This window comes from Suncus etruscus, chromosome 11 (genome assembly GCF_024139225.1).
Source record: "Suncus etruscus isolate mSunEtr1 chromosome 11, mSunEtr1.pri.cur, whole genome shotgun sequence".
In the NCBI taxonomy this organism is placed as follows: Eukaryota; Metazoa; Chordata; class Mammalia; order Eulipotyphla; family Soricidae; genus Suncus; species Suncus etruscus.
This window is the reverse complement of record NC_064858.1, coordinates 14,218,992-14,243,895: the sequence shown is the minus strand read 5'-3', so window position 1 is coordinate 14,243,895 and position 24,904 is coordinate 14,218,992. Positions and strand designations below refer to the sequence as shown.

At 36.0% G+C, this 24,904-nt stretch overlaps 1 protein-coding gene across 2 annotated transcripts in view; it reads left to right on the top strand.

Moving 5' to 3' along the window:
* Positions 1–19,473, top strand: part of PUS7L (pseudouridine synthase 7 like) — a 28,211-nt gene extending 8,738 nt beyond the window's left edge. For both annotated transcript variants that reach the window (XM_049783807.1, XM_049783808.1), the window contains exons 4-8: positions 1,166–1,264; positions 7,118–7,199; positions 9,422–9,702; positions 13,737–13,790; positions 19,143–19,473. In XM_049783807.1, coding sequence (XP_049639764.1) covers positions 1,166–1,264; positions 7,118–7,199; positions 9,422–9,702; positions 13,737–13,790; positions 19,143–19,469 — 843 coding nt within the window. In that variant the 3' untranslated portion in view covers positions 19,470–19,473. The remainder of the gene's footprint in view (positions 1–1,165; positions 1,265–7,117; positions 7,200–9,421; positions 9,703–13,736; positions 13,791–19,142) is intronic.
* Positions 19,474–24,904: the final 5,431 nt, after the last annotated feature.

Here is a 24,904-nt window from a genome sequence, read left to right as displayed (position 1 = left end):
TTTGTTTTGGGGGTGCCATAACCAGTGATCTTTAAGGGTTACTCCTGGCTACGTGCTCAGAAATCACTCCTGGCTTGGCAGACCATATAGGACGCTGGGGGATCGAACCTTGGTCTGTCCTAGGTCATGCATGCAAGACAAACGTCCTACTGCTGTGCCACAGTTCCAGCCCCTGTTTCTGCATTTTTAATTGAAATTTCCAAAGTTGATGCTCGAATTTAATTGTTGACTGAATAAACATATATATATATATATATATATATATATATATATATATATATATCCCTCATTATATGATTATGGAAGTTTCTTTCATCTTTCAAGAAATGGTTTAGGATTGGCATTTTCTTTGTGTGATCATATTTTAATCACTGGTCATTATTTTTAAAGGTTATATTACAAATTGTACTTTTTTCCTACTAAAGTTTACCATGTCATTTAGGCCTAACTAAAAAGAAAAAAAGACTTGTTATATATTAAGGGGTAAGAAATTGTTCAGTTTGAGAAGAAATTTGTTTCTTATTCCAAACAGTTTGAGATAATGGAGGAATCTCACAGTTAGAAAGAACTTCAAAGCAAAGATCAGATCCAGTACTAGGATCATCCTGTATTCTCCAGAATTTCCCTTCAGCAGTATATAATTTAAGGCTATTTTTGTTGTTGTTAATCTTATTTCCTTATTATTAACTATTCTCTTAAAAAAAAAACTACTAGTGTTTCTCAGACCCTTTGCTGCCTATGTGTATGTTGCTGATTATAGGATTATTTTATTAAACTAAATTAAAGAAAGGTTTAACAACCTATTATCATTACATTATTTGTCTTAGTTTTGGGGCAATAACAAGGACTGGGGTGATTTTTTAAATAAAATAATGTAGTTCTTAATATTTCTGGAGGCTAGAAATCAGAAATTAGGATGTCAGCATGGTGATTCATATGTGGTGGAAAGAGAACGAATTAGTACTATGACTATTTCTTAGCATGATTATTTCACTTTAATTCTCCTGTGTACTATAAGAATTAGGTATCATAAATGAGTTGCCTTCTAAATTTTCAACCTTGAAATATCTGAAAATCAGGATTTCCACAAACTAATTTTGGGGGCACATTGGCATGCAGTCCATAATTATATAATTTTGACTTATCAATTTTATTGTTTTCTTAGAATAAAGGGTTTGTGAATTACTATGGACCACAGAGATTCGGGATGGGAAGGAAAATCCACACTGACCTAATTGGATTGGCTTTGCTGAAGAATGAAATGGTATGTCGTTTTCAAAATAAATTCACTTTTCAGGTACTGTGGTTCTGTTACAGAAAGGGTATCATGCCTATCATTTTACTGCTATTCGGCAGTTTTTGCCCAGAATGATCATTAGCCACTATCATTCTCATACTGGTTCTTTCTCTGTTCTAACACCCTGCCCAGACTTCCCTGCCCACCATTTTGTGGCAATCTTTCTTCTATAGACCAGTCTTTCTGCCCCTTGTTCCTGTTGTCTTTGGGTATTATACTAAGACAGTGTTTTTTATATTCTGAAAAATGAGTGTAGTCATTCTAGGTCTGTTCCTCTCCCTCTGACTCATTTCACTCAGCATTATACTTCATGGAATGCACTTTTAAGCAAATATCATGGCTTCATTTTTTCTAACAGGATCCCATTGTATAGATGTACCATAGTTTCTTTATTTTGGTTTTCATTTTTTTTTAAATTGTTATTTGGTTAGTTTTTTTTTGGCTACACGTGGTGGTGCTCAGGGGTTACTCCTGGCTCAGCTCTCATTTCTGGAAGTGGTCAGGGAACCATATAGCATGCCATTGTTTGAACCAGGCAAACACTCCATCCACTGTGCTGTTGTTCCAGCCCCATACCATCGTTTCTTTATTCATTCGTCTGTTCTTGGACATTTGGGTTTGTTTCCAGATTCTGGCTATTGTGAATAGTGCTGCAGTGAACATAAAAGTGAAGGTGACTTTTCTGTATTGTTTTGAAGCTATTTGTGTATAGTCCCAGGAGGGGTATTGCTGGGTCCTGTAGAAGTTTAATTTCTAATTTTCTGAGAAATATCCATATTGTTTTCCAAAAGGGCTGGACCAATCAACATACCCACCAGTAGTGATGAGGATACTTTTTCCCCCCAAACTGTGACATCATTGGTTGTTGTCATTCTTTGTGCTGAGTGCCATTCTCTTTGGTGTGAGGTGATATCTCATTGTTGTTTTGGTTTCCCTGATAGTTAAAAAAGAAAAAGAAAAGTTCCTGTCTAGAGAGGCTGGGGAAGGGGACATTGGTAATGGTAATTATTCACTGAAAAGGGCTGCTGGAACTTTGTAAGACTAAAATGCAAGCATAAACAAATTTATAACAGTGTGCCTCATGGTGTTTCAATTGCAAAACAAATAGGAAGAGAAAAAGAAATAAAACTCATCTTGTTTCACAGTTATACGTACGACCTTAGGCATCTAATTCTCATATAACCTCTGCCGTTGGACTTCTTCATTTTGACTTCCAGATAGTAAATCTGAGATATATTTTGTAGAGGCTGAGTCCCACAGATACGAGCCATATTGTCTTTATTTGGCTTTATATATCCCCTCTTCTTTATATTCTTTTTTTTTTTTATAATTTTTTTGTCCGCTTGTTTTGTTTTTGGGCCACACCTGGTGATGTTCAGGGGTTACTCCTGGTTATGTGCTCAGAAATCGCCCCTTTGGGGCGACCATATGGATTGAACCAAGGTCAGCCACATGCTAGGCAGATGCCCTACTACTGTGCTATCACACTAGCCCCATCTTTATATTCTTTTATCTCAGTAGTCATTCACCAAGAAAAATTGAATTCTCCTTTTAACCTCACAGCTTCTTGACTTCCTATAGTACTGTAGAATGTTGGATTCTTTTTCATTACTTTATTTTCAGTTTGGGGGCCACATCTGCGGGTACTCAGAATTTAATCAAGGTTCTGTGCTCAGGGATCACTCCTGACCATTCTTTGGGGACCAATATATGATAATGGGATCAAACTTGGGTTACTATATGCAATGCAGCGTCTATGTTTCTTTGGCCTTCAGATTGGGTTTTATTTTATTCTATTGGTAGCACTCATTAAATCTTTCCCAGCTACCATATCTTTATTACTCAGAGTTATCCTTAATGTTCTATGCTGTGCTTTGCATATGCAGATGTTTGATAATTATTTTCAATGAGTATATTATAGAAAAAATGTATAAGAAGAATATGTTTGAATGTTCTGTTTTTCAAAGGTCCTTTCCTACTGCTAAGAATTTACAGATACTCTTCTTCGACCAAGTTCCATTTCAAAGACTTGGTCCTTAAGCGAATTGGTCCTTAAGTGAGGAACTGATTACTGTATACAGTAGTACAGTATATGCGTAGTACTTGACAATGCAGTGTTCTGAATAAGTAAAATAACGAGATCAAACTGAAAACTTCCACTTGTTTTCATTTGCATAGGTTGTGTCATTTCCACACAGTACTGCAATGTATCACAGAACATAAAGTTAGTAAAGTAGGTACATTAAAGCACCAAAAACCACAGTATTGTACTGTAGAGTGTACAAGATGGAAAAAAGGATATTTAAAATAAAATAAAATAATGGTGAAGAGATGGTCTTAAGTGCGAGTGGTTGCTAAACAAGTAGGTTGTTAAGCTAGGAGTATCCGTACTTAGAAATGACTGGTCATGCGAGAGACAGTGATAAAATATAGGAACAAATAGTTGCCATATTATGAATAATGAACTGCTGCAGGTGTCCTGCGTCTCAACAATTCTAGTGGGACAGAGCCCTTCATGAACGAAAACGGGTACATGAATGGACGAATATGAAATAATTGAGACCACACAAAATACATTGTATGGGGATCCACGTCTGCATCATACCTGAGACAAGAGAGAAACTTTGTTTTTTCAGCTGATCATTTTAAGCACAACTCCAGTATGCAAAGCATTTCTGTGGAAACAAAGGGTAGAGGATCTTTAGGAGGAACAACACAATGTTACTGGACCCTAGAATTTACATATCAAAACCTAGCTGATACAGGTGAAAAAAAAAATCCTTAGCTAAAAGGGAAGAAGTTCTAGTTTAGAAAGGAGGTGTTTTGGTTTTGCAAGAAACAAAGAAGGAAAAACTGGTTTTGCTACAAATTTTGCAGCCCGCAGGACTTAGTGAAATGCAAGAAAGAAACTATTTGTTTACTTCCTGCAAGCTGAAAATTATATAAAATATTAACGTGTTTTTTAAACTTGAGTGATTGATTGACTAGTTTTGGGGCCATACCTGGCCCCTGGAAGGCTGAGGGACCATATGGGTTGCTGGGAATCAAACCGGGTCCCTCCTAGGTCAGCACATGCGAGGGGAACGCTCTACCGCTGTGCTGTTTCTCCAGCCCCCAAAATATTTAAGTTGAATGCTTTAAAAAATACATGTTGACAGTTATTTGCAAGTCCAACAGGTTCTGAAGATTTGACAATACAAATAAAATTAGTGGCATGTCATTAGCCTAGGCATATTTCTTTCTTTGTGTTAGTCAAGTTTTATTTTTAAACTTTTGTTTATTTGGGGCTTGGGGCCACACACACAAGTGCTCAGGACTTATTCCTAGTTCTATGCTTAGGGATCAGTCTTGGCAGGGCTCAGGGTGATGAAACTCATGTGGGTTACATGAAAGCAAGCATTATCCACTGCACTCTCTCTGGACTCCGTTTTTTTGGGGCGGGGGCACACCAGCGGGTTTAGAAGTTACTCCTGGGCAGATGTGGGAGGGGGACCATGTGGGATGCCAGGGATAAAACCTGGTCATATGCAAGGCAAATACTTTAGTCCAGGGGTGGCGAACAAGTTCGACACAAAGAGCCAAAATATTAAACTGTGAGAGTCAGAGAGCCACACCACGCAGTGACCTACCAAAACAAACACTCACACAAAAGCATCTAATTTGAACAGTAATCTATGAAACACATATTGCATTTTGCCATTTTGAGTGAGGGTCAAAATCCTGCAGTGATGGTGAGGGTGTGCTGCGTCCTCCACACTCAGAACTAACTGCAAGATGTGACCCAATATGTGACTGACACACGGGTCCCCTCCACACCCCCAGCCCCTGCTCGCTGGCCCGCTCGGATATCTCTCCTCAGAGGTCCCTCCTCAGAAGCAGCGCAACAAAATCCAAACTTGGCAAAGAGCCACAGTATACAAAATAATAATAAGAGGCAAAGAGCCGCATTCATTTTGGCCGGGAGCCACCCCTGCTTTAGTCGCTGTACTATCTCTCTGGCCCCACATTTTTATATCATGATCACACTTGTATTCATAGTTTGGTGACAGCAAGAAAGAATGACAGACATAGAACTGTAGAATTGATAAAAGTACATTCTTTAACTCTTTATATTAAACTTTGCGAATAGTTCTACTTTAGTTTATTGGGTTTGGGGCCACACAATTGTGCTTAGTCCTTATTTCTGCCACTGTTGGAGGTGCTTGGAGATCCTATACTAACCAAGGTTGGACACATGCCTGGTAGCTCTCAAATTTATTTAAATAGGTTTATTTCTAAATTTAATGTTTAATTTTTGAAACCTTAGGGATAAAATTGTTGTATCAAATACTATCTTGTTTTTAAATGTTTTATTTATTTATTTATTTATTTATTTATTTATTTATTTATTTATTTTGGTTTTTGGGGCCACACCCGTTTGATGCTCAGGGGTTACTCCTGGCTAAGAGCTCAGAAATTGCCCCTGGCTTGGGGGGACCATATGGGACGCCAGGGTATCAAACCGCGGTCCTGATCCTTGACTAGCACTTGCAAGGCAGACACCTTCCCTCTAGCGCCACCTTGCCGGCCCCCATTGTTTTTAAATGTTTTAAATGCGTATAGTTTAAGTCATTGTTTATAGTAGTTTATGGTTTTGATGTGCACAGTATCTCACCTTATCACTACCAAAGTTCCCAAGACCCACCACCAATGAGTGTCCTTAGTTACTTCATGTCCTCCTCTTTAGTCCCCATTGTTAGCCTCCCACTTTACTGGTAATCTCAGGACATAGTTTGTCATAGATTGAATCTATGCATTCCTTTATGAGAGAGGGGATGTTTCTCTCTCTGACTCATTCTGCTTAACATGAAAACATGTCAACATACTTTTACTTAACAAAGAAGCATGTTTCCCTTCGGTTCCAAGATGCAATATTTTATCTATTTTACAGCAGCACAGTATTTTATTGTAAACACGATTCTTTTTTCTGTTCATTGACCAGTGAACATTTGATTTTTCTCCATATCATTACTATGCACTATGTATTACAATATACATTGGTGTACATATTTACTTTCTTTTTTTTTGCACTTCTTTTTTTTATAATCTTTATTTAAACACCTTGATTACAAATATGATTGCAGTGGATTTCAGTCATGTAAAGAATACTCCCCTTCACCAGTGCAACATTCTCATCACCAAGTCCCAAATCTCCCTCCTTCCGGCCCCACCGCCTCCTGTACTCTTGACTGGCTTTCTACTTCCCTCATTCATTCACATTGTTATGATAGTTCTCAGTGTAGTTATTCCTCTAACCTCATTCACCACTCTTTGTGGTGAGCTTTATGTGGTGAGCTGGACCTTCCAGCCTTCCTCTCTTTGTCTCTGAGAATTATTTAAAAAGTATCTTTTACTTTTCTTAAAACCCATAGATGAGGGAGGCTATTCTGCATCTATCTCTCTCCCTCTGACTTATTTCACTCAGCATAACATATTTACTTTCAAATTAATATTTTTGTATTTTGAGGTAGATGTCAATAAATGGATTAAGTGTCTATTCTTGTAATCTGCCACAAAGTGGGTGTTTTTGTGTGTGTGTGTATCTATTATATTTCTATTTTGGGGAGGTATGTTGTACATAATGGAACAGTGTTCATTGACTCTTTGTAGGGAAATCTCTAGAGGTGCTTAAGGGGCAGTAAGAAAGATGTCTTAAATTTTGATATATTTTAATTTTTTATTTATGTAAATCATTGTTTTGTATATTTACATTTATAAAGTAAGTAATCAGACATTTTTATTTGACATATATGATAAAACACTTGATTTATTTTTTTAAAGGTGAAGGCGGTAAAATTATTTCTTACACCAGAAGATTTGGATGATCCTGTAAATAGAGCAAAGAAGTATTTTCTTCAAACTGGTATTTAAATTACTTTTTTATCCATACAGAGACATGCAGCTAAATAATTTAAATGTTATGTCAGCAAGGAGGGCATTAATTTCAACATTTTTATGCTAAAATATAGATTACAGGGGACTGGTTTTACATGGTGGCCCAGACCTTATTGTCTCCTAGTGTGGCGTATTACTTTGAAGCCCACTTTTTTAACCCTTTCTCTATAATATATTATAATATTTAATATATGATATAAAATAGATATATAATAAAGTAGATGTATATATTTTATATATATTGATATATAAGTAATATATAATATAAATAAATTTATAATAATATAAAATGTTATTATCATTATATTAAGTATGCCCCTTGATTAGGTACTTTCTTTTTATTTATTTTATTTAGTTATTTATTTTGGGGTCACACCTGGAAGTATTCAGGACTTACTACCTTGCTCTGCACTCCAGAATCACTAGGATGGTGCTTAGGGGACTATATGGAGTGCCAAGATTGAACTTGAGTCAACTGCATGCCAGGCAAAAGCCTGTTAGCCCCTATTTATTATTCATTATATTTAAAAAAATTATTTTTCACTAGTTAAAAAATTATATATATATATATATATATATATATATATATATATATATATATATATATGATTGAGATTCTGTGGTTACCTCATAACCTAATTCCTATAACATACTCTTCTTCACTTATGTACTCACCTCCATCCCCTAAGGACCCAATGCCTTTCCCTTTCAATCCACCATTTTCTTTAACTCAGTTGTCTGTATCAGTTCATCACTTCTCCCACATGTTGCCTTTTCTGACCTTTGTTGCTACCTTGTGGTGTATCTTTAAGTCCCATATATGTAGAAACTATATTTTCAGCTAGATCCAGGACTTGCATTTGTTCTAACTCTGCTTTGGGGGTGGTGATAAACTGATTTCAGACTACGTAACATTTAAGCTAAAGAAAATAATCAAGGACTGGAATAGACATACACAGTTGGATAAGGGTTGGTCAAGAAGACTTAAGTCTCATCAACATATGTGTATCAAATGAAGTTTGCAGCAAAGGTCATATACAATTGCTATGATAGACTTGACAAGATATATTGGTAACAAAATATTAGTAGTGTTCCACTGATATCATCGGAAAGATCAAACAGACAAACCATGCAAAAGAAGCAAGAGAGGATGGATAGTAGGTGATAAGGTGATTGCATTGTGTATGGCCGACTTGAGTTCATTTCCCTGCATCCCATATGGTTACCCAAGCATTGCTAGGAATAATTACTGAGTGTAGAGCCAGGAGTATGTCTTGAGCACCACTGAGAGAAGACACACAAAGCAAAATAATAATAATAATAATAATAATAATAATAATAATAATAATAATAATAATAATGAAGCAAGAGCCCTAAATGAGAAATTAGTGCTGATTGATATATTTAGAAGTCTCTATTGTGAACAAAATGAATACATATTTATCTCCAGTGCACTAGAAACATTCTTGAGGATAGGTAATCTGCTAGATACAATATACACGTACATAAATTCACTAAAACATATATTTTATCAAATATCTTTTCAGGGGCTAGAGGGATTGTACAGTGGTAGGATGTATGCCTTGCACATAGCTGACCTGGGATAGACCTGGGTTTGATCCCCGGCACCCCATATGGTTCCCCAAGCCTGCCAGAAGCAATTTCTGAACACAGGGCCAGGAATAACCCCTGAGCAAGCTCCTTACCCCATGTATCATCTCTCTGGCTTTAAGTATGCAAAATAAGCTTTATGTAGCTTTTAAAGCATCCACTCAAAAGGCTTACTAGTATAATTTGTTATTTAAAGAAATTGTGTGTAATTGTTTGCAATTCTCTTTAAAGCTCTAGACAAAAAGTTTATTTACTCCTTTTTTCCAAACACACTGCATATTGTCACTCAGAGGAATGAAGGTAATTTTATCTCTTCTGAAGTAGGCCATTACTAAATTATTTTTTTTTTGCTTTTGTTAAGCGGGGAAAGTGAATGAACCCTATGATTAATGGTACTTATTAAGCAAACAAATTAACTCTTCAAGCATTACTTGATATATTGTAACTTTTAAGCATTATCTTCATATTTAGATTATGAGATAAGACAGTTCATTATGTCTCATTGAGAGCACAATGAATATCTTTAGAGCTGACTTGTGAATAAAAGCAGGTGACTAACTCATTTTATCTTTAATTCAGAGGATGCTAAAGGCACACTTGCACTGATGCCTGAATTCAAAGTTCAAGAGAGAGCTTTGCTGGAGTCATTGCATCGCTTTGGCATGACAGAAGAAGGTTGTATCCAGGCGTGGTTCTCTTTTCCTCATTCTATGCGCATATTCTACATCCATGCTTATAGCAGCAAAATTTGGAATGATGCAGTATCTTATAGACTTGCCACATATGGATCAAGAGTAGTGGCAGGTGATTTGGTCTGTTTGGATGAAGATACTAAGGATGAGAATTTCATAAATAATAAAGTAAGTACATGTTATGACAGTTTCCAAGAGTAGATACCATACTAAAAACATATCTTCAGAAGACCTTATAAAGCATGTCTTTTACCTTTGTGCTTATATTTACTTATCTGCCGTATCTAATCCTGCTGTCATTCAGACTTAACACATGTCAGTGAATGAAATTATTAAAAATAGGCAGAATGGGGGCCGGGCGGTGGCGCTGGAGGTAAGGTGCCTGCCTTACCTGCGCTAGCCTAGGAGACGGACCGCGGTTCGATCCCCCGGCGTCCCATATGGTCCCCCAAGCCAGGAGCAACTTCTGAGCGCATAGCCAGGAGTAACCCCTGAGCGTTACCGGGTGTGGCCCAAAAACCAAAAAAAAAAAAAAAAAATAGGCAGAATGGAGCTTGAGCAATAGCACAAAAGGTAGGAATTTGTCTTGCACACAGCCAGTCAGGGTTCCATCCCTAGCATCCCATGTGGTCCATTGAGCCTGACCTGAATAATTTTTGATCATAGAGCAAGGAGTAACCTCTGATCATTGCTGGGTGTGGCCCAAAAACTAACAACAATGGGGCCAGAGAGATAGCACAGCGCATTTGCCTTGCAATCAGCTGATCCAGGACCCAAGGTGGTTGGTTCGAATCCCAGTGTCCCATATGGTCCCCGTGCCTGCCAGGAGCTATTTCTGAGCAGATACCCAGGAGGAACCCCTGAGCGCCACCGGGTGTGGTCCAAAAAAACAACAAAAAAAAAACCCAACAACAACAACACCACCACCAAAAACAAAATAAAACCAGGCTGTGGTATAATATAAAAGGTGCAATATATTAGGCATTGCTTTAAATATATTTTTATATATATATATGTATATATGTGTATGTATGTGTGTGTATATATACACACACAAGGCTTCAGCATAGAATGGTTTGCCTGTGGAGCCCTGGTTCAATCCTGGCATTATGTGGTCCCCTAAGTACCACCACTGAAGGCTGGTAATTGTGGCTACTCACCAGAAAATTCCAAGTAATGCATGAAATTTTCCCTAGACATGAAAATTGAAATATGGACTTATCTCTTTTCTACCACCATTTTATTATGATTTCTTCTTTTTTTTCTACATCAACTCAACCTCTTTGTTTTTTTGGCCACATCCAAAAGTGTTCAAAGCTTTTTCATGAATCAGTATTCAGAGATTACTCCTGGCAAAGATATGGGATTTATATGTGGTGCAAGAGATTGAACCCAGGTTGTTTGCATACAAGGCAAGAACTTTACTTGCTGGATATTACTGGCCATTCAGCCACTTTTTATTGGGGGTGGGGGCCAGAGATAGGTATCAAATGTCTTTCTAGACTTTTTCTATTAGTTACATAAAGATCTATAGAAAAATAGATTTTTGAGGTAGTTAACACTGAAAAGAAAAGACTCTATGGGGGATGGAGAAACTGTACACGGTGTTAAGGTGGTTACCTTGCATGAGACCCACTCTGGTTCAGTCTTTAGCTTCACATATAATATTCTTAGCATCATTGAGTGTGGCATGCACACAAACACACATAGTTGCACATTCATTTTGGCTCTGGGCTGCAAATATTTGCTGTGTCTTTGCAGTTGCAAAATGTGCTCACTTTCCGAGGTTGTACACATTTGCTGGTTCTCTGAGGTTGCACACCTATGCTGGCTTTCTGAAGTTTCACACATATGCTGGTACTTTGAATTTGCACATGTTTTGCAAGCATATGTCGGCTCTCTGAGGTTGCACGTATATGCTCAATTATCTTTTATTTTAAGATCTTTTGGATTTGTTGGAGTAATCAGTTTTTATTCTATTCAGGATAATTATTTTTTGCTGGTGCTTGTCTGGATTGGTTCCTTAACCTTCCTGTTTTCCTCCAAGGGGATGGTCTTTCTCTTCCTAATAAAGACCTCTGGCCTCAGGGAGAAGCTGGTTGTGGTTTTGGTTTCCACAATTATTCTATTTGCCTGCTGGTATCTTTTGCTGGTGAGCAGAATGTTTGTGGTGGAATTTCCTGAACCTGTTTTATTCTCTTCATTCTTTTATGGATTATTTCCATGTCAACGTTTGCTTCTGTATCTGTGATCCCCAATCCCTCGGGATCAGGGCATGAGGCATCCGCTTCCTGGAATTACACCCCTAGAAAAAGAGGGCGCTACTATTACAAAGAAGAACTTGAACAATAGGTGCCTGTGATTTCATGAAATAGAGTTTATGCATAATACTAAGAAATTGATCACTAGTGTCATTTAACTGAGACACAGACTGTAACTATTCATAGAAATCTAGAAGCTTCCTAGGTTTTACTTTACTTATTATGAATAGGGATAGAGATGTTAGTCATCTCCTTTTGATAAATCATGAAAGGCATGTTTTAGAAACACCTTCAAGAGCACAAACATTCATTTAAATATTACCTGACTAATATAATTTGATTATGTAATTAGTTTTTTAATTTAGTTTCAGAATTTAAAGATGCATCTGATAAGATTCAGAAGTAATCTCTGAAGTATATGTTTTCTAAGAATTCTTAGTTCAGAATCCTTGGGCTTGATTTACAAATTCAGATTATTAGGAAGTGGGGCAATAGAAGAGAAGAATGAAGACTGGATAGAAGGGTTTGGGGCATTTTGGTTGTGATTGGGTCAAGTAAATTTTTATATCAGATTCCATGAATTTTAGACAGATCCCGTCTGGAGTTTGATGTACATGTCAAAAAAGTTGATAAAATTCTAAAAAGATTGTTTACCTATAAACTAATAAATCCAAAATGACAATAGCTTTACAAATAACATAGCAAAAAATTAAAGGAAAATAATTAAATCAAAGGAAATAAATTAAAAAAATTTTGTTGTTTTCTGGGTCACACTCGGTGGTGCTCTGGGGTTACTCCTGGCTCTGTGTTCAGAAATTCCTCCTGGCTTGGGGGACCATATGGGATGCAGGGATCAAACCTTTATCCATCCTGGGTAAGCCACGTGCAAGGCAAACGCCCTATCACTATTCTACCACTCCAGCCCAATTAAATTAAATTGAAGGAAAAGATTAAAAGAAGGTCTTGGTAATATTTTTTAGAATGATTGCTTTAAGAAGATGGAGATGCTATTCTTCTTTTGGAGTGATGTCTTTTTACTTGGTTTTTCTTGGACAAGAGATAGCATCAGTTTTATTTACTGTTAATAACATTTCTTGATCACATACCTGTTTTCCCCCATTCCTGTAGTGACATATAATTTACTATTCACTGAACACTACTTTTTAAAAAAAATGCTGGTTGGAAAGAGAGAATTAGGTCACACCCAGTGTTACTTTGGGCTTTTGACTGACTTTATGCTCAGGAATCATACTTGGCAGACTGGTCTGTGGTGTTGTAGACCAAACCCAAGTTAGCTATGTACAAAGCAAACACTTCATTCCCTGTACTATCTCTTTAACTCTAAACAGCACTTCTTATAGAATTTTATGGTATATATTATTAACAGAGGTAAGGTTGTTATCACAGAAGAATCTATTCTATTTAGTATAATAAAGGACAATAAAGAACAATTCTGAGAGCCTATGGTTGGTTCGGCAGCACAAAACATCTGTCTTGCAAATATGAAGCTATGAGTTCTATCGCTGGTTTTAGCCCTATGTGTCAAATGCAGTTTCTGTTGCTGAGCTGTCAGAAGCCTGGAAATACAACAAAATATGCTTTGATGGAAATGCCACAGCCTAGTGTGTCTAATCACTATGCCTAAAGCATGTGGGGAAAGGGAAATGACAATTCTACAATAGGAAAGAAGAGTGGTGACTGTGGTGTGTATTACCCCAGAGTTTTAAACTCCTTACTATTCTCGATGTGTATAAAATCAGTGGTTATATGTAGAATTATTCTAATATTTATGCCGTTTACTTCTTCAGAAACAGACTATAAATAGATTTTGTTTGGATATATGTATATTCAGTATAGGGGTCTAATTATACATGACAGATTTAGGGGGAAATTGAGGTAATTTGGGAATCATCTATATTTGTTATTTATCTTTAAAAACAGATTCATCTGGTAACAGAAGAAGAGGCATCAGCTAATACATATGGAATACATCAGGTAACCTCTCACTTTTTTACCATTCCTTTTCCACTTTATAATTTAGGTATGCTATTTAAAATACCTTTTCGATCGAATCACTATGAGACAGATTCACTCTGAACACAAAGTTATTCATATTCGAAGTTCAGTTATACAATGTCCAAAACCTGTCCCTTCACCAGTACACATTTCCCAGCACCAATGCTGCCAGCTGCCTTTCTGTCCTAGCCCCTGCCAACCTCTGTGGTAGACATCTTGGCCCTTAATTTTCTTCTTTGTCTCTCTTTGACTTGCTGTCTGTCTCTCTTTCCCTCTCCTTCCCCACTACCCTGTTTTATAATACTGATTGGCAGTATCATTACTGAATTGGTATTGTGAGTATGACTTTACCTCCTTTTAGCATTCAGTTCTTATGAGAGTGATCATTTCCAACTCTCATTGTCATAGTGGTCCTTCTCTGCCCTAACTGCTCTCTCCTATTCTTTGTGGCAAGCATCCCATCATGGACCTTCTATCCCTCATCTGTTTTGTCTGTGGGTATTATTACCATACTATCTTTTTTTTGTTATCACACAAATGAGTTTGATCATTATTTGTCTGTCCTCCCTCTGAATAATTTTTTTTCAGCATAATAATCTCCATATCCATACATGTATAAGCAAATTTCATTATTTTATTTTTTCCCAACAGCTGCATAGTATTATATTATTCCTTTGCATAGATGCACAGTCATTTATATATCCACTCATCTGTTTTCAGACCCTTCGGTTGTTTGCAGCTTCTGGCTACTGTGAATAATGCTGCAATAAACAAAGGATTACAAATGCTTTTTACTTCATTATGTTTTTGGGTTCGTAGGGTATATTCACAGGTGCAGTATTGCTGGTCATATGGAAATTCAATTTCTAGTTTTTTTGAGGGACATTCATATTGTTTTCCAAAAGGGCTGGACCAGTCTCAAATTTCACCAGCACAGAATGAGAGTACCTTTCTCCCATATCAACATCAGCACTGGTTGTTCTTGTTCTTTGTGATATGTGTCAGTCTCTGTGGTTTGAGTATTACATTGTTTTGATTCACATCTCCCAAATAATCATTTGATGTGTAGTATTTTTTTCATGTGCCTTTTTGGTCATCTATATTTCTTCCTTAAGACAGTTTCTTTTGATCTCTTCTTCCTATTTTTGACTTGATTGTTATAAATTGATCATTCATATATCTGAGAGTTTATTCCTGGGTACTCAGGTTTATTCCATTGGTCTAAGTGTCTGCTTTCACAATTATAACAATATTTTGATTACTAGAGTTTCTTTATTCTCTTATTTGTTCTCAGACATATTAGTTGTTTCCAGATTCTGGCTTTTGTGAAAGTGCACTTTTAAGTAAGTTGATTTCAATGTACTTGATTTTCAGAGGCACAGTTGTGAATTGGATTTTTTTAAATATATCTTTTCCTTCATTATTCCATACAGAAAAGCCATGGATTTTTACATATTTATTTTGTAGCATGCCACTGTATTTTGGAGGGGAGGGCACACCCTGTGACGCTCAGGGGTTACTCCTGGCTATGCACTCAGATATCGTTCCTGGCTTAGGGGACCATTTGGGACGCTGGGGGATCAAACCACGGTCCATCCTAGGCTAGCACGTGCAAGGCAGATAGATGCCTTATTGATTTGTGTCACTGCTCCAGCCCCCCTGCCACTGTATTACATAAATCTATTGCTTCTAGAATCTTTGGCAGTCTGTAGGATTTTTTAAAAATATTTATTTATTTAAATACTATGATTACATACATAATTGTAGTTGGGTTTCAGTCATAACAAGAATACCCCCCTTCACTCGTGCAACCTTCCCATCACCAATGCACCCATCTCATCCCTCCCCGCCCCCCGCCACCTGTATTCAAGTCAAGCTTTTAACATCCCTCACTCCCTGACATTGTTATGATAGTTCACAGTATAGTTATTTCTCTAACTGCTTTCACCACTCTTTGTGGTGAGCTTCATATCTTGAGCTGGTCTTTCCAGCCCTCATCTCTGGGAATTATTTCAGTGTCTTTAATTTTTCTTAAAACCCACAGATGAGTGAAACTAGTCTGTGTCTCTCTCTCCTTCTGACTTATTTAACTCAGCATAATAGATTCAATGTATATTCAAGTATAGGAAAACTTCATGACTTCATCTCTACTGACGGCTGCATAATATTCCATTGTCTATATGTACCACAGTTTCTTTAGCCATTCATCTGTTGAGGGGCATCTAGGTTGTTTCCAGAGTCTGGCTATTGTAAATAGCACTGCAATGACTATCGGTGTGAGGAAGGGATTTTTGTATTGTATTTTTGTGTTCCTAGGATATATCCCTAGGAGTGGTATAGCTGAATCATATGGGAGCTCAATTTCCAGTTTTTTGAGGAATTTCCTTATTGTTTTCCATAGGGCTAGACTAGATGACATTCCCACCAGCAGTGAATGAGAGTTCCTTTCTCCCCTCATCCCCACCAGCACTGATTGCTCTTTGTAATGTGTACCAGTTTCTGTGGTGTGAGATGGTACCTCAGTGTTGTTTTGATTTGCATCTCCCTGATGATTAGTGATGTGGGGCATTTTGTCATGTGCATTTTGGCCATTTTTACTTATTCTTTGAGAAATTGCTTATTTCTTTTCCCCATTTTTTGATGGGGTTAGATGTTTATATCTTGTTCTGTCAGTACCTCATATAGCTTAGATATTAGCCCCTTATCTGATGGGTATTGGGTGAATAGCTTCTCCTATTCTGTGGGTGGCTTTTGTATCCTAGGCATTATTTCCTTTGAGGTGCAGAATCTTCTCAACTTAATATTTTATTAATGTGTGTATGTGTATTATATGTGTATCTCTGCTTTGACTTGTTTGAAGAGTGCTGTTTCTTCCTTGAAGATGCCTTTAGTTTCAATGTCCCGGAGTGTTTTACCTACGTGTTATTCTATGTGCCTTATAGTCTCAGGCCTGATATTAAGGTCTTTAATCCATTTGCACTTGACCTCGGTGCATGGTGTTAGTTGGTGCATGGTCTGTGTTGTTTTTTTTGCAAGAGGCTGACTAGTTGTGCCAACACCACTTGTTGAAGAAGCTTTCTTTGCTACATTTTTGCATTTCTTGCCCCTTTATCAAAGATCTCCTTCATCGATGTCAGGATGATGTGGAGAGCCTTGCCCTGCAAGCAGGTTGCTGCTGTTGCTAAGTAGTCTGGGTGTTAAAAGAACACTCTTTGGAGTAACTCAATGCAAGAGCAGCGGTAGGGTCTTCCTCGGTAGAGGTTTGCTTTCTGGTGATGTAATAGACAATTTTTGTTTCTGTAGATAGTACCCATGGTTCAGGGGTGAATCGACAATGCCCGTTCTTCTGAGGCTTGAGCCAAATTATGCCAGTGTTCAGGGTATAAGGCCCAATTGCATTACAAAATTTGAGTTCCTAGCTCAGATAAGAACTTGTTTGCATATGTTATATTTTCTCATTTTAATGTGGAAGGCCATTGATTTTTGCATGTTAATTTTGTAGTCTGCCACTTTGCTATACAGATCTATTGTTTCTAGAAGTTTTTTGGTAGAGTCTTTAGGGTTTTCTAAATATAGTATCATGTCATCTGCATACAGTGAGATCTTAACTTTTTCCTTTCCTATGTGCATGCCCTTACTGTCTTTTTCTTGCCTATCTATAGCAATTACTTCCAATAATATACTGAACAGAAGTGTCAAGAGGAGACAATTTTATCCCTCTCCTTCTGACTTATTTAACACAGCCTGGTACTCTCCATATCCACCCATGTATACACAAATTTTAAGAGTTCTTTTTTTTTTTTTTTTTTTTTTTTAGCCATACCCGGTGACACTCAGGGGTTTTCCTGGCTATGTGCTCAGAAATCAATCCTGGCTTGGGGGACCATATGGGATACTACAGGATCTAACCATGGTTCATCCTAAACTAGCACGTGCAAGGCAGACATCTTATTGCTTGTGCTACTGCTCCAGCCCCAAGAGTTCATTTTTCTTATGTCAGATTTTTATTCTTGTCAGATTTCTTATCACTTTCCTTATGTCAGATTCACTTTTCTTGTGACAGATCTTAGAAGAAAGGCTTTTCATTTTTCTGCAATGAATCTGATATTTGACATAGACTTGTGATATTTGGCTTTGACTATATTGAGGAAGGTTACTTCAATTCCCAACTTGAGAGTTTTATCATGAGTGGGTATTGGATCTTGTCAAATGCTTTCTTAGCATCTATTGTGTTATGATCATATGATTTTTATTTTATTGATTGTATATATTATATCAATTGACTTCACTTGTTAAACCATCCTTACATCTCTGGAATGAATCCTACTTAGTCAATCTTATTTTGGTTTTTGTTGCTCTACCATTTTTTTTCCTTAGAAATTGCCACAGAAGCACATAGCCTCCGCAATATGCAATGTGTACTTATTGGCAACAGAGAAATTCAATATTATATTTGCTTCTACTTGTTTGCTTTATAGTTTGCTTTTTGTTTTTTTGTTTTGGTTTGATTTGATTTGTTTTTCTTTTTGGATCACACCCAGTGGTCCTCAGAAGTTACTCCTGGTTCTCTTTTCATGAATTACTTCTGGCAGTCTCAGGGGACCATATGGGATGGTGAGGATCGAACCTGATCTGCCTTGTATAAGGCAAAAATCCTACCTGATATGTATCTGGATCCTACTATTTTTTTTTTTTTTTTGGTTTTTGGGTCACACCCAGCAGTGCTCAGGGGTTACTCCTGGCTCTACGCTCAGAAATCACCCCTGGCAGGCACAGTGGACCATATGAGATGCCAGGATTCGAACCACCGTCCTTGTGCATGCAAGACAAATGCACTTCCTCCATGCTATTTCTCCGGACCCTGGCTCCTACTTTATAGTTTTCAAATGAAGAATGTAAAATACCAGGCTTTTGATTGAGCTGTATGGGCTAATTTTTGTATTGTAGAAAAGATTTTTCTTTTGGAATTTAGATTAAGTATTATCTAATTAAATAACCAAAACTGATTCCATCTCTTCTACATTGATAGCAATTATTTAATAATAGCTGACTTAAGTTAGTAATATTAGTTAATGCCAACCCTTCTTTAGTTAATTTTCTCTGAATACCAACATTAAAAATCGCCAAAGTAGAATAATATTTTATTCACAAGTTTTAGTGTAATTAAACTACTTATTTATATCCTATTTTTTCCACCCTGACCCCCTATATCCTATTATTTTTAACAGATTCAGGTTCAAATTATTAAAGTGAATATAATACTTGATCTTTTTTGTTCTTTTTTTTTTGAAAGCTGTTTCATGATTTTCTTTTTTCTCTTTCTTTGTGCAGGTGGTTCTTCCAGTGCTTGGATACAATAATCAATACCCAAGGAACAAAGTAGGACAATGGTACCAGGAAACACTTAACAGAGATGGACTACAGACATGTAGGTTCAGAGTACCTGCTCTGAAAATGAATGTTCCAGGATGCTATAGACAGATTTTGAAACAACCTCATAATCTCTCATTTGAATTAATGGAAGAAAGTGAGACTAATGTCAAAAAAGATGGTTCCCACATCACTGAAGCAACTTTATCTCTTTTGATCTCTTTTGATCTTGATGCTTCATGTTATGCTACAGTTTGCCTGAGGGAAATAATGAAGCATGACTTTTGAAGTTGATATTCTTGATATAACTGTATGTATGCCTTTCTTAAAAAGAGCTGTAATTTTTTGAACATCTGTCATGTTAGGAGCTTCACAATGTCATTTTGTTGATCATGGAGCATCCTGATGAAATAGATATGTGGTGCTAATATTCCAGAAGACATATATAGTAGTAAGTGACAGATTCTGAACTTAGAATTCCAAAATCTATGTTCTTTGTCTTTTCTAATATTTCAGTGACATACTGCATGCCACAAAGTTCCAAGATTTCTGGGATTGTTGGCGTATATAATGCTGTCAGTTAATTGTAAATATAAACAATCTCTGGGTAATATTTACTTAGAATGTAAGCAAAATATGTGTTATGAATACATAGTTGGAAAGATGAAGCATTTTTGTTAACTATCATAATTTTTTTTCTATTTTTGAAATTATCTGAGTCCTGTACTGGCTACTGCTGTGAGCCAAATTCTGTTGCAGTCTTCAGCGCCTGCAAACAGATCCTTCGTGGAGTTTGGGAAAAAATTCCACGGGGAGAGAGTGGGCACACGGAATGGCGAATGAACGGAATAATATTGTAGAAATGAATGAAACCACACAGATTGTATGGGGACTCGCGTCTAAAAAGACGAAGACAAATTTATTCTTTGAGCTGGCTGCTTTTAAAAGGTAGAGGCTAGAAAAAGCAGGGTGCAAATTCTTGACATCAAAGAAACTGGGAAAAGAATGGAGGACCCTGGCTTAAATTAGCATATTAAAGAGCCGATACTGAAGGTGAAAAGGCAGTTTGTTTTGGGCTTGCTTTGTTTTGGGTAAGCAGAAAGGAAACAGGTAATTTTCAGGGAAGTGGGAAGAGAGAGGAATGTTTTAGAGTTTTAGGGAGAAAACTGAAAATTGTCTTACTATGAGCTAAGTTTTAGGAAAAACCTGATCTTGGCGCCAAAGTAGCAAAAGTTACAGGGAGCTGTTTTGTGGGAGACTTTTGGCGGGATTTGTACTGTCCTCCTTTGTTAGAAAGAATTTACTAAGGCCTAATTTCTAATATAGGTTAAAAGTAAAGAGAGAGATAGTTACAGCCACTTTTGGAATTATGGCCAAAGGATCCACGCAAAGGGTCAAGTGATTTTGACTGCTCTAAGCGGGCCTTTTTGGCAAATAATTCCTTTTCAGGAGGGCACTATACCTTGTGGTGTGTGCCTCTCCTGAGTGGGATGTGGCATTTCACCCTTTTTTTTTTTTTTTTTTTTTTTTTGCATGGGACCTGGTAGCAATTTTAGGCTTTTATTGGCTGTGAGCTTAGAATAGCCTTTTGCACACTAGGGACCAAATAGGAGTTCGAATTACTGTTTTGCATGCGAGGCAAAACGCCTTACGTATGCTATTTTTTCCTATAAGTTCAATTAGAAAGAATAGAGACAGTACCAAAAGAGCCAAAAGTTATAATTAGAATTTAGCAAGGAGGGATTAGGAGCTATGATACACTAGCTAAATAGGATATAAAGTATATACTATTTTATGAAAATTAAAATATAGGCAGGTTACTATAACAACATAAAAATTGAGAATGTGCACTGGCACTGAGGAATAAAAAACAAATAAGTAAGATACTATAATGAGAGAATTGTAAGGAGAAGGAAGATTGAGTAATACTACATTATTAAGAAAAGTTAAAAATAAAGAAGAAGCATAGAAAAGTTGGAAACTAGAGGAGAATTTAAGCAATAGTAATAACATGACGTATATGAAACAATTTTTGCTGGGAAATAGTTGGAAGGGAAATTAATTGCTGGTTTGCTAATTATGATTATAAACACATATACAAAAAATTTTTGTTACAAATTACAATGATAATAAAAGTTTTGTTGCTGCTTTCAAGAAGGTAGGCTAAACAGGAAACATATACTTAGAAGAATAAAAGATGGTATTTTGTTGAAGAGTTTATAAGTTCAGTTTTTAAATTTTTAAGAGTTCGTAAATTCAGCTGCATGTGTGACGTTATCTGTTTCCAGGCAGTTTTTAGGGGTCAGCAGTGCTGGCGTTTTCTGCAGAAGTCACAGGACTGGGGGTTGAAAATGCAGCTGGAGTTAGCAGGTGAAGTCAGCAGGGGTGCTGAGTCTGTGAGCTTGTCAGCTTCTGCGGAGGGAGACTGATTTCTCAGGCAGACAGCGCTTCTTCAGTGTTAGTAGTTTCTGTGAATTTTTTTGAAGAAACTGGAAAACTAAAGTGAAAAAATTAGTGGGGGCATGGTAATTGTTTTACTTTGACTGGGTTCCAGAGAAACTTTTTAGACCTGTAGGGAAATTAAATAGCTTTTAATTATGCTTCGGGGGAGCTATATGCTTCCCTCTTGGACTTATGTTGTAGAAGTTCTATAAAACAAAGGTTGTTAGGAGAAAGTGAGGGTAGAGAATTTGCATTATTTGTTTTTAGGATGTTAAAGGAGCTGTATTACTTGCCTATAAGAAAGGAAGAAGGAAAGATTTTTTGTTACTTTGATTGCAAGGGAATGCAATTGACTGGTATAATTTTGCAGTTTCAATTCCTGGAAAGGATTAAATTGATTAGTGGGATTTGAGCAGATTAGATTTAAAAACTCTAAGATTGTCTTAGAGGTGCACGTGTTCTTGTTTCTGTGGGAGGATAAAAGTTAATTTGCAATAAAAATATGAAAATTAAGTAAAAGCAATTACAATATTAATTAGTACAGACTGGTTATAAAGCAAGGTAATTATGTATGGTTATAATATCTAAATGCATTTTATAAGCAAGTAGATAAGGTAGTGGTGGTAGGTATATTTAGAGGCTAGAAATATAAGGAAAAATAAAAGAAGCAAAACTTTTAACAGTAGCAATAAGATTATAAAGTAATGATTTTATACTTAAAAAGAAGAGAAAATGTTTAAGAAAACAACATAATTGACCTGATTATACTGTATACATATTGAAATAAAAGAAAACAAATTTATAGAAAAAATTATAGAAAGAATAGAGGGAAAACTATTTTTGAGTTATGTAAATGAAAAGTTATGCAGCAAACAAGACGTAAAAATTGATGTTTTTATTAGTTTGATTGGCATTTGTGTGAAGGCACACCTCCAGTTTTAGGAAAAAAAACTTTAATGATTTTCTGGGAGAAAACACAGCTGAATATTACTGTTAATTTGTTTACTATAAATTTTTGGGTAAGAGTTACCATGATAAGGTAGAGTAATTAGTACATGAATAAACTTTGTTACTAATGACCAGTTTGTTGTAGTTATTAAGTAACTTTTACTTAAGTATTTTTTAAACGCATATAAAACAAATACAGAAAGTAGTTACCAAATACATGTTAACTAAAATTTTTAATTTTAGATAGTTGAAAATTAAAATTATATTTTTAAACATATATATTTTTAAGATTGGAGAAAATTTTTGTTTTGGGGGCAGTCACTGAAAGCTGTTTGCAAATGTGGCTTGCAGAGAAGGCATTCTTGTTTATACATATGCAAATTAAGGTAGCCATTGAGTATAAACAAAAGATAAATTTAAAGATTTTAAGAGGCTGAAAGCGCAGAGCAACAAGTAAATTTTTGAAATTGCAATTAGTAATTTAAGTTACAATAAGTTATGTAGCTGTGATTTCACGAGCACTGTAACATGAGGTTAAAAACATGCTTTATTACTAGAATTTTACCATATAAAGCATTAGATTAGTGTTTTGAAAATAATTTTGCACTAATAGACTGACAAATGAAATGGCCTGATTAATTAATTGTTAAAGTTGTAGACTTTTGGGGATAAGTCCCCTTTTACCAATTAAAGGTACTAAAATTTGTTGAAAATTTGAGGGCATCCTTTGTAGATGAAGTACACCTCAGCTAATTAAGACCAGTGCTGACAGGTGGTATATGCCAGCTATTTGTTAACATTTGAAAACTTTTATTAAGGCTTAAAGATGGAAATGATGAAAATTACTTTTAATTATTATAAAAATATAAGTAAATAAAATGCTAGATGTTATTAAAGACGATTGAAAATTAGTTTTTAAATGTATAATTATTTTAGATAACAATAAAGAATTAACACAATTTAGATACCAGTTTTAATATTATTATGACCAATGATAATATCACACAGTAATAAATTTATGTGACCAAGAAAAATATTTTTATTTTTTAAAATTAAGTTGTAAAAATATTATGCATACACAAAATTAATATTATGGTTAAATCTTAATTAACTGCAACATTATTAGACAATTTTGATTTATTAAAAACTTTTTAGAAAGAGAAATTTGGAAACCTTGAGAAATTTAGACCTTATTTTGATGACCAAAATGGGCTCTGTAGTGAGGGAGGGTTTCTTCCCCCTCAGGGCCTAGAAGCCCCTTGAATTCAAAGCGCAAACACATTTTTTTTCTTTGCTTTTCTCTGAGGTGAGGTTTGACCTAGGAAAAGGCTGTTTTTTCAAAATTGCCCATTTGTAATATGCTCAGTTATATTAAAGAAGCACACATTGTCTTCAGACACAATTTTCAGACATACAATTTAAATGCACACTTAGACAAACTTTTAGATTCACACAGCACATAAATTGACAAACATAAAGGTGAGTTGCAGGTAAAAGATGAGATGAGAAACATTGTGGGAAATTTTTGGACGTCTTCAAATTATTCCCGCCAGATTTTTGCTGGCTATTAATAAAAAAAAAAATTGTTTTAGGAAAAGATAAGATAAGGCCTTTTTAGAAGAAAATAGAAGAGTTGACTCTTAGTTAAAAGGGAGGTTTTTGAAGAGAAATAGAAAAAATTAAGTGCATTTGTTTACCTCTATAAATTTCTAGTTGGCAAATTTTTACTTTTGTTGCATTAGATATGACCTGCAACTTTTACGGATACACACATATTTAAAGAAAACATTTGAGCAGAGACTTATGAAAAAAAATTTATGCATTAGATATGCAAAAATGTTATTAATCATGATTTTTATACAGTTTTAAGCACATCTCTTCCCCATATAGTATACGATGAGTGAGGTAGAATATAGGGCTGGAAATTTCCTTTGCTTACACCATTTTTCCAAGTTAGGATAACAGCACTTTTTAGAACACTTTTAGGCAATCCTAGACCCCTCAAAGGAAATGGAACGTGTTCCACTGCCCAAGAGTGGGGCCAGTCTTTTCCAGCGATGCAGGAAAAGTTTGCTCCGGTATCCACGTGGCCTAAAATATCTTTGATCTGAATTCTTATAGATGTTAAAAGTTGTTCTGAGGTGTTCTCATATTTCTCAAACATTACAGGAGAACAAGACTCAGTAGCATGAGAAGATGCAGCATACAGATTGTTTAGTTCTAAATATTTTAACCTTTTGCACAGGAGAAACAGTAGCCAAAGCTAATTTTGATTCATTTTTAACTTGGTGTGTTCTGGGGGATTCTTTTGTTTCTAAGTTTAGAGATGCTTT